General features: G+C 28.7%; 1 protein-coding gene across 1 annotated transcript; it reads left to right on the top strand.

Moving 5' to 3' along the window:
* Window positions 1-2773: 2773 nt before the first annotated feature.
* Window positions 2774-7313, top strand: LOC111036380 (methyl farnesoate epoxidase-like; the record flags this gene model as incomplete). The annotated part of the gene is made up of 8 exons (XM_022318393.1): window positions 2774-2831; window positions 5483-5734; window positions 5798-5949; window positions 6026-6286; window positions 6342-6625; window positions 6692-6809; window positions 6881-7022; window positions 7102-7313. Coding segments are annotated over 8 exons (1446 nt in total), but the record flags the coding sequence as incomplete, so codon positions are not given.
* Window positions 7314-11559: the final 4246 nt, after the last annotated feature.

Genomic DNA, 11559 nt, shown 5'->3' with positions numbered 1-11559 from the left:
TCTCCAGAGCAACTAAGATGATGTCAGTTATTAACAAATGGTTTATTGCCAACTCTCTCGAAATAATTTTTAGTAAAACTACTTGTATTCCTTTTTCTATTTCTAAGGCTAATATTATGTAATGTTTATGAATGTATTAAAATACATGACTCAAACAGGGCCGTAGCTAGGCACTGGAATGAGGGCATTTGCTTGGGGCCCAACTATACGAAAGGCGCAATTTCATCAAGTGGCAGTCATTATTCAAATATGAAAATTTACAAAAAAAAATCTGCCTTTTATTTTTAGCGTTATCGCAATACGTTTCTCGTCGCATAATATTGACTATTCCAGTCACCACAGCTACATGTGGAAGAAGCTTCAGTAAGCTGAAGATCATCAAAAACTATTTAAGATTTACGATGAACCAAATTCGTCTAACAAGTATAGGTCAATTTTGTCTACTGAAAGAAGTTTGGTTGACCAAATATCATTTTTGTTTTAATTTGTTATTATTATTTAATTATAATACTTAATAGAGCATTTTTTATAATAATAAAAAATATTTATATAATTAAATAAATATAATATACTTGTGTTACAATTAACAGTGGTTTTTTTTTTAATAATGAGCATGGTAGTTGAAAAAAAAATTGTATGGGGGGGGGGGGCAAATTTGGTTTTCTGCCGGGGGCGCTATTGGTTCTTTCTACGGCTCTGGACTCAAGTGGTTTAGGCTGTAAAACTATTAATACTACTTGTAATATTGTGCTTCTCGAAAATCCAAAAACTCTGTTAAATACTTTAGAATAATTATTGATAGTTTCCTAAAGTTTAATATGCACATTAATGTATTAATTAAAAAAGTTAGATGTATTGTACATACTTTTACTATACGTAAATTCAAAATACTTGGTAGTTTTTTACTAGCTAGCACAGTGAGTGTGGTTTTGTATGTCCTAGCTTAATCGGTTTATGTTTATTCTTATGGAATATTTGCGGGGGGTGATGCCTATAAAGTGCACATAAAAATGTTAAACACAATTATTAATTCCTTGTTAATAATTGCATTTAATAAACCTTGCAGAACAAATGCTGACATACTTTTTAAGAATTTTAATTTAAAAACAATAAAGCAACTTCATGCAAAAGAAATTCTGCTGAATTTATATTATCATTTGAGGTGTAGTGAAATTTATTTTACACATAATCATCATACAGTGACTGTGTGTAAATTAAATAGCGAGCGCTTTCACACACGCACGAACAAGTCTTCATAAGTGTTTATAGGGCTATATAATTCATAAAAAGACAATTTAGAGTATTTGTCAGTAAAAAAAATCGATTTGAAAATCACTTTAAAACACACTGCATCAACCCACCGGCGTCCACGTAATAAGTAATAACGTCGTACGTAATATTGTTTTAATGTTTAAGACACGTTTGTATATTTTGCTGCTTTCAGCCGCCCCACACACGCATATAGGTGTCTCATAAGCTATGCTTCAGCCTTCAGGTCCACTCATAGTATTGTGTTTGCGTCGTTTGCGACGATAAAACAATTCTTCTGTAGTTTACATTGTAAGGTAGGTCTTTAGAAGTAGTTGGTTAGTTATTCCCACTACACGAATCGATCTTTAAAACCGGGTTGTTGAATCGATACCTACAAAGTACAAATAAAGTTGTATAAGTTATATTTTACAAGTAATGGAAACATAATATGACCTGTGTTCATAGACTAACACAATTTAACATAATAAAGCAACGTATACATTATTTATTAAATGATTGAATAGTAATAATACAGTACCCAATCACCCGAGTAACACTGTTCTTAAGGTACCATACTACTGCGTTTTAATTATTATATTTCAGTAAAACCTCATTTTATCTGCACCCCATTTGTCCAAACTTCGTTGCATAATATTAGGTACACACTACACAGTATAAATTATGTCAGGAAAATAATAATTTGAATATCTGGTTATTTTATGTCTTGTAACTCTTAATACTGTGTTGCGTTATATCTTGTACCTGTACTGTTATGTTATAACCTTATTTGTATTTCTTAATTCTATAATACACCTTTTTTTTACTGAACAGTGTTCAAATAATAAATATAGTTCATTTCATGGGTTATTTTGTTTAATCTAGACCTAAATTTATTCAGACAACTTAGAGTCCCAATATATCATTAATCGTTATATTCATACGAAAAATGTCAAATGTTCGTATATGATTACATGAACTACATTCGTACGGCGTACAAAATAGACCCTATACCTAAACATTGAAGGCTCATGAAATACTATTATTATTTATTATTGTATTATGTTATAATCAACAATACATTTTATTCACTTAGTATGATAATATATGTTTTCAGATGAATCATTTGTTTTGTTTGAGACTAAAAATATTTTCGTTTTCAAATAATTCATATAATAGTATAATAGTAATTGATTGTTTGTTGTGTAATGTAAATATGTCTTCTATGAAACTGTGTCTAATAAAAAGTTTTGCTATTTATTTGTAAATGGTTTTGGATAAGTTCACCTGAATACAAAGAGAAATGTAGATAAAAGGAAATAAACGGGATATACCCCTTCCAAGTAGGCAATACAGTTTTTTTATTAACATGAACTGGAGGTCAGTCAAATTCTCTCCTTCAATCCATTCTTTCGAGTTACTCTGAAGAAAACACTACCTATATCTACATTGACTACATAGGATAAGTCTTATGATTTGAAGTTTCATTGATTAGTAAAAAATGATTTTATTAACTACAGTTATTTGTGTTTTTATTATTATATGTATTTTAGATATTATTACACCTCATAAATATCCAATTGGTAAGACTATTTAAATTATTATTACACTTAATTTATTTATGCCAGGTTGCATGAAAAATATTGGCTAATTCAATGGTTGTGTTGCAATGGACCAATCATTGGTCACCAAAACATGTTTAAAGAATCATTAACCCACAATTTGATTCAATAAATGTTTAATGATTTTTCGTGCAATCCGGTTTTTGAATATATATTTTATATATACATCGTGTATTTAATAATATAATAAGTAAAGGTACAATTTTAAGCTTTCGTTATGTTATAATTATTTTTTTTGATATTTTTATATAATAATTTAAATGTATAAATATTATTATATCATTTATCCGAGAGACGAATCAGTTGATTTAGGTGTTTTTGAGCTGTATTTTTCTCATACCGATTTGCCATTATGGGTGGGGTCGGGGTGGTACGTCGGAAACTGGCATGGCAGTTTGGCGATGGGTTTTTGAAACACTGCTGGACTGACATATATAGGTGTCTGTCCGTTTGGCAATGTTTTACTCGTTTTACTTTAAATGAATCAAAAAATTCGTTGATCCAAACCGGTGTAAAATTAACAACATTAACTATCATCGGGATAATGTACCATGCCAATATGTCAATGATATGGTGCAAATATCCCGGTCTGTTATTAAATATAAATAAAATACCTGTATACCATGTGCTCAAATGAGCAAATAGAATCTGATTTCAATTGTATGTATTTTAAAACTATTAAAGTTTTAAATGTGTTTAATTAGCCATTTTTATTTATTATTTTATGTTTATCTACTATAGTGGCTAGTCCTATACCTATTCAAGAATTTGACTTATTTTAATTTGTGGACTTTTTTAGAATGTTAACAATATTCTTTGAACTATTGAATAATATGATTTTTGATTTTTAATGAAGTTCTGACTGTTCTGAGTGTTCTGACGTCTTTTAACGTTTTTCAAATATGTACATCAAAAAAGGTAGATTGTGTTTTCGGTCGTACACATATTAATGTGAGGTATTATATCAAAGTATTTAATGTTCATAAATAAATAAACGTTAGTAACCAACAAAATTACTGTGATATTAAATATACTTTGTATGAAAGCCATTTAAACAAAAAAGTCGATTTAATAAACACTTGTTGGTTTTTTGATGTTCAATAATTAACAGTACTTTAACTTAATAATCATCGAATACTGTATTACATTACTAATATTATATAATACGATAAATTATCTAATACAGGTATTTTTTGATGACGTCTTACATAACAATAAACGAAGTAGGCATAAGCTTCAGTTACAATATTTGAAATGTAACGAAGATGAGTACAATAATAATGATACGAGACAAAGGAAATTAATTCAGCTAAATAAAGTACACGATAAATCATCATTTATTTTATAATTGTTCAGTCAAAAATGTAATGATTAAAAAATTTGTAATAAGTATCTTAACAAATCATTCAAATATAGAATTAAAAATTAAAAAAAAATTTTTCAGTGTGATATAAATAAGTAGCACAAATAACAATCTATTTAAAAATATATATTTTGTAACAGTACAAAAAGTTAAAAACCACTTACTAGAGATTCAATTTTGGTCCATAAGGATATATATGATACGAGTTTTTTGTTAAATATTATCAAGGTAATATACAATCTGTGACAATAAGTCTATTATGTTTAATAATAAGAATAGTTTTTGATGAATTGATACGGTGCTCTATGGCTTATGACGACCATTCGTGTGAAGAATACTTTATGGATAAATGCACTACCTATCCAGGTTTATTTTTATACAGTGATAAAATTTAAAATTTACATAATATATATGATATCACCTATAGTGCATACTGCTTATATTTTTAGTTAAAAATAATTATCTTCCCATTTATTCTCACAATACACAATATATATATTTATGAATTAACTTTCACAGCACAATTCCGTATGAAATTCACAATAGTCAACAATGCTTTATAGTTTAAATTTTGTAGTTCTTCAAGTAGGAAACTCCAGTTAACTATTTGTAACAATAACTTATAAATAAAAAGAGTCAATACATTCAAAGTATGATAATAATAGAGTAAAACAGTCAGTAGTACAGTCCCAAATAATAATAAAATATAAAGTTTTCCTTTAGTGCCCGATAACATTTATTTGTAGAATCTTATTAATTTATAATAATTGATAAATTGTATTTGCAATTAAATACATAACACTAAAACAAAATGATAGATAATATAGATGATAATGATTATTAAGGATTCTACATTGCTACCAATGCGTTAGTTCATTAGTTATCTCCATCCTAGGAACTTTTACGTGCGAACATTTTCTGAGCTTAAGCTTCGGCTTTTTTCAATACTTCGATACTTTAATTTTCAAGCGAGATATGAGCATTGTTATTTGGGGTATTTCACTTATTATGCTATATGCATAGCTTTCTTGAAAATTAAAATATCGAAGAAAGTACAGATAATCAACACATAACGTTCTTACCTGACATTTTGATTTTGATAATATGTCAGTTCACTCAATATCAAAACTAACGGAATACTATGAAATTATAGTGAACGATAATTTGCTATGTTGCATGTATGTAAGATGGAGACTGCAAATATAAGGGTAATCCTCTTAAAATAATCAAATTAGAATACTTTTTACAGGACCGACAAGAATTCCATTACTTGGTAACTATCTAGAAATTCGAAAACTCAGGAATGAATTAGGATTCTATCACTTGGTTTGGCATCAGTTGGCCAAATGTTATGGTCAAGTGTTTTCTGTTAAACTTGGTCGAATAGAAGCAGTGGTAGTTTCTGGATATGATGCAGTACGGCAAGTATTGTGCAAAGAAGACTTTGATGGCCGACCAGATGGATTTTTTTTCAGATTCCGAGCTTTTTATAAAAGATTAGGCAAGTTTACTAAAACAATGTATTTGAGCATTTGATATTAATTTAATAAATTTAATAAATAAGGCATAGTATTTGTGGATGGACCGATGTGGAATGATCAAAAAAAATTTTGCATGCAACATTTACGAAAAATGGGATTTGGTGGTGATGTAATGGAACAAATAATAATTGAAGAAGTTAACGATCTCATGGCAGACATCACGATAAAATGTGATGTATGTGTCTCAATACATTTTTTACAAATTTAAAATAAAATACATAGTAAAGCTACTATATTAAATTTGTTTTTAGAATGGTAAACCAATTGAAGTTCAAGGTTTATTTGACGTCTCAATTTTGAACGGATTATGGGCAATGTTAGCTGGTCAGAGATTTGAGTTGAACGATTCTAGACTTGCAAGACTTATGGAATTAGTACATGTCAGTTTCAGAATGTTAGATATGTCAGGAGGAATATTAAACCAGATGCCATTCATTCGGTTTTTAGCACCTAACTGTTCTGGATATGAACATATCAAACAAATTTTAAGCGAATTCTATACATTTTTAAAAGTAATTTTAAATTAGCTAAACATTTTTTGTTTATTTATTAGTTTATGTTCTATAGGAATCAGTAGAAGAACACAAATATGGAGCAAATGATCAGGAAGATTTTATTAGTGCATTTTTAATAGAAATTGAGAAAAATAAGGAATCTCCCGGGTCGTTTTCAGAAGAGCAGCTTCTTGTTATATTGTTGGATTTATTTTTAGCCGGATCGGAAACAACAAGCAGTATGTTATCATTCGTTATATTACTTTTACTTAAGCATCAGGATATCCAAAAAAAAGTACACTCAGAGATAGATGCAGTAATTGGAGATCGAGAAATTCAGCTTGCAGACAAAAAAAAGTAAAACGCTTTTATATGTATTTATTCTAATAATATTTTGACATACCAATTTGAAATTATACATAGGTTAAATTACCTTGAAGCTGTTTTAATGGAAGTTCAGAGACATTGTAACGTGGCTCCGTTAGCAATCGCTCATAGAACTATTCGAAAAACCAGCTTACAAGAATATATAATACCAAAAGTATGATAGCACTGTTGTTAATATATATATATATATATATTATAAATAATTATTTAAAAAATATTTATTAGGATACATTAGTATTGGCAAGTATCTGGAGTGTTCACATGGATGAACATCACTGGGGTGATCCCGAGGTATTTCGACCGGAAAGATTTTTGGACAGTACAGGAAAAATAATAAATGACAGTTGGCTCATGCCATTTGGTATTGGTCAGTTCAATATTATACATTTTTCTTATCGTCATTAATATTGAAATAAACCGAGTGTTTTCGTATTTTTAAACTACAGGTAGACGAAGGTGCCTTGGCGAGATATTGGCTAAGACAAATGTGTTTATGTTTATTGCCAAAATAATTCAACATTTTGAAATTCAGATTCCACCCGGAGCTCAATTGCCTGATAAGCCTCAAGATGGTGTTACTATTTCTCCATCTCCATTTTCTGCTATTTTTATACCTAGAAGTTGATAAAGCCGATAAAATAAAATCTAATAATTTAAATTTTTAGCACTGTAGTATGATAGTTCATAAGCTTATAATATAAATCAACAATACTTACTTCATACTTAAATTTATCAGTTATAAGTTTTGATAACATATTTACTGTGTAATATACTTAAGTATATATATTTTTTAATATAAGCATTTATAATAAAAATTTAATGAACTATATTGATTAACTTGAAATTAGCTAAGGAATTTTTAACTAAAATTTAAAATGTCATATAAATATACAAATAAGCAGTTCTGTTATTACGAAAAAATATACCTATTAATGTTTGAAAAAAAATTTTGTATTATTATTTTTTATTTATTTGATTGTAAGGGCAATAATATCTTTAGGAACCTCAAATATGTATTAGCTTTTAAATCAAAAAAGTAATCATATAGTTTTTAATTTTTAATCATAGTTATGTAGGTACAAACACTACAAACTACAAAGTAGGTCCCTACTAAACACAACAATATTAAAGTTATGAATAAATGTATAGGTAATAATAATAATCTAGATATATATTATTTTTTATAAAATAAACATCAAACATGATTTAATAGGTAATTTACTTAGGTTACCTACCTACTAATTAATTTAATTTTTATTTTACTAATACTTACCTATTAATTAAGAAGGTACCTACCTATCTTATCAATACTTGTAGGTACAATGGGTACATATTCATTGTTTATTATTTAACTTGGTGTCAGAAACATCCAAACAACGATTGCCCTTATTCCCCTCCACTAATAAACAGCTTACGTGTACAGCAAGTTTTAACAAAAATTACATTTTCCTGAATTCATCTCATCAATTTTCTACAACGCTTAATGGTTATAATTTATAATTTTCTTGAACACATATAAATGCGTTTACAGTGTCTTTCTATCATAGTAAATAGCAGGTAATACAATTTAAATCTAAAATAACATAAACAATTTAGTCCCTTTATACAAAAGTCAATTTCCAAGTTGCTCCCATATTTGACAACACAAATTTCTTCCCATTTCAATACTTAATGTAGGCTTAGAACTGTCTCAAAACGGACGCGGTTAAAGATATGATGGTGTTTATTTTAATCTTGTATCCAAAGTAATTTTACAAAAAAATCATAGATATAATATAAATCATAATTTGAAAATATGTTATTTTTAAACAAAGTAAATTGTAAAAATTGATGCTGTGTGATAGTTCCGGCAAAAGACAAATTAAAAAAACAACGCTCGTTTAGCCTATTGCATTTAATTTTAAATTTAGAATTTATATTGTCAAATACTGTAGCTATTTGGACATTTAAGTATTTGAAAAAACCTTTTACGGTGGGAACCTTTTAGAAACCAACAAACGATCGATGTGAGTTATTTGGGTTGCAGCGAATTTCATATCACACATAATATCATTTAGACGAAATTTACCTTTATATAATAAATAACAATAATTCAACGCGATTAGAAAATCATTTTTTTTTTAAGTTATACTTGTTTGTTTGTCTTGTTTGTGTGGCTTGTTAAACCTGTTGGATATCTGGTATATAGGCCGTTGACCCATATTTGTATGACTAGTTGACTTGTGTGGTAGCGGTGGCACGTGGAACATTCACCGATCAACTGCAGCTAATAATAATATGAATAGGGATTATCATCATTTCACCGGTCGGACATTTGATATTATTCAGGTCGTTGACCCGTATGTTATTGACTAGTTGACCTATGTGGTGGCAGTGGCACGTGTGACAGGAGAGGCACGTGTAACAGCAATGACACGTGTAGCAATCACCGACCAATCGCTGTTAATTATAATAACAATAGTGATTATCCTCATTCGACCTATCGAACATGTTACATTGGGTCCCCGGAAATTGGGCCGCAATAAACATTTTTTTTAAAAGGTTTACTTTACGTTGGCCACTAAAGCTTAACATTGATAAGATTTAGACCTGGTGATTGGGACAAAATTATTCAACGAGTTTTATAATTGTATCCGGTAATTGGGCCACTATTAAATTAATATGTCACATATAAATTACTAAAATACCTAACACTGCAGCGCATACAAAACTTTGCTTGAAGCGATCGCGAGCCTTATCAAAAGGTAATGAAATGATATAGAATTAGGAGGGGCTGCCATCAAAAGGATATGAAAGGAATAAAAATAAAAGCATAATCTACAAAGATGATAGAGCATCGCGATCGTTTAGTTCAGGGATGGCGAACCTTTTGATAACTGCGTGTCAAATCAAAATGTTTGGTTTGATTTTATTTGCCTCGCGTGTCAGAAACTTTGCAGACCTTTTTTTTTGCTTAAAAAATAATTAATTAAACATATAAACATGATTTTATTTGTTGTTAGGTGTATAAAATATTTAAACTTTACAGCATTTTCTGTTTAGGTACTATTGCATATTAATATAACTTTACAGCATTTACTATTTACTATTTATAAAGTTACATGTACATTTTAATATATCTTTACAGCATTAATTTACTATTACATATTAATACAAACACATATTTTTTTTAATTACAAAAATAAGTTTTTAATGAGAAATTTGTTGCTGCATATTTCCAGCTAACGAATCAATCCTGGGATTATAATTTGTAGATTTTAATTGAATACATGCTGCACTGATATCTGTTCCAAGACGATTTCTCAAAGTGGATTTGATAAAATTCATTGAGGAAAATAGCTGCTCACATTTATATGTAGAACCAAACATAGTCAATAATGAAAGTGCTAATTTTTTCATGGATGTAAATGAATTTGGCATCCGAAACTATCTGTTGACGACTGTCGACTGTTCTGTTTTACCTACGTTTGTTACGTAAACGCGATAAACGAATTTATTGATAATCTAATCGTTTCGTTTACGAGCTTAGGAAATGGAAAGTACAGATTACAATATCTTACGATACATTCCAATAATAAGTTAAAAATAGTTTAAAATTAACAATAATTTTTTTGGAAAGTGAAGTAAAAATTAAGAATTATATTTTAAATTGGCGTGTCACTGAAATAATGCGCGCGTGTCACTCCGTGACACGCGTGACATAGGTTCGCCATCCCTGGTTTAGTTGATTGCAAACTATACGATCCACGTTTAGAATTATATGTGGTTCGGTAATATATGAGACAATGAAATTTATTACCGAAACTATTATTAATTTTGAATAATTATAAATTGACTTTTGCTCACGAGAGTCGATGTGGCAAAACTCGTGCCAAGAAAACGTGTTCAGCAAAAATATATACAATTTCCACTAATATTTAAAAACGCGTATGTATATAAAAACTGTTAACTTTTGTTACATAGTTGTCGCTATAATTTTATTTTATATTTTAGAACGTAACCACGATAAGGAGACAAAAAAAAAATTGTGAGTCAAGTTATCAAGACTACCACAAAAAGAAAAGCGATCGAAGATAATTAGGTAAGACCATCCAAAATTGTAATTTCCGAAACTGAAAATTGTACATCAATAAATATTGATTTACTCTTATTAAAATATATAAACCAATTACATGATAATGTATATCGAGCTCGCTGACAAATATTACCTTTATTATCAAAATATATAATTGAAGTATATGAAACAATTGATTTGATTACTAACACAAGTAGAAAATGTTTTATTAATAAATAATAAAATTGACCATTTTATTATTTTTTCCACGATTACAAATTACATTTACTATATTCGTTAGAATTTATTTAAGTTGACGGTATTTTTGAATACTGTGTAAATCATTTTTATCAAATATTATTTCTATTCGTGGTTATAAAGGTAAATCATATATTCCTTTAGTATTTTGTCTACTTCAAGACAAGAAAAAAGATACTTATAAAAAACATTAAAATCAATCATCCTTTATTGCTTTGATTATGGTTTACAATTTAAGCCAACACAAGTAACTGTTCATCTTTAACAAGGACTCCGAGAAGGAATTAAGCATACATGAGCTGACAGAAATTTTAGGATGTAGATTTCACCTTCTCCAACCTTTGGGGAAAGAATATAAAGATAAGACTTCTAAATCAGGTAAATGGCTGGAAATATTTTAAGAATTCCATTTTCAAATCTAGAAGAAGTAGGTAACTGTTTTGCAATGAATTTTTTACAATGAGATGCCACAGAACAATAAATTTAAACATTTTCCTATTATATTTTTGACACTTATATTTGTGACGATGCTATTTTCCCTTCTCATACATGGGCTTTACGTTCTGAATCTATAATTCGAATTACAAATGTC

The sequence above is a fragment of the Myzus persicae genome, unplaced genomic scaffold (genome assembly GCF_001856785.1).
Source record: "Myzus persicae strain clone G006 unplaced genomic scaffold, MPER_G0061.0, whole genome shotgun sequence".
In the NCBI taxonomy this organism is placed as follows: domain Eukaryota; kingdom Metazoa; phylum Arthropoda; class Insecta; order Hemiptera; family Aphididae; genus Myzus; species Myzus persicae.
The sequence above is the reverse complement of the archived record's forward strand: the minus strand, read 5'-3'. Positions and strand labels throughout refer to the sequence as shown.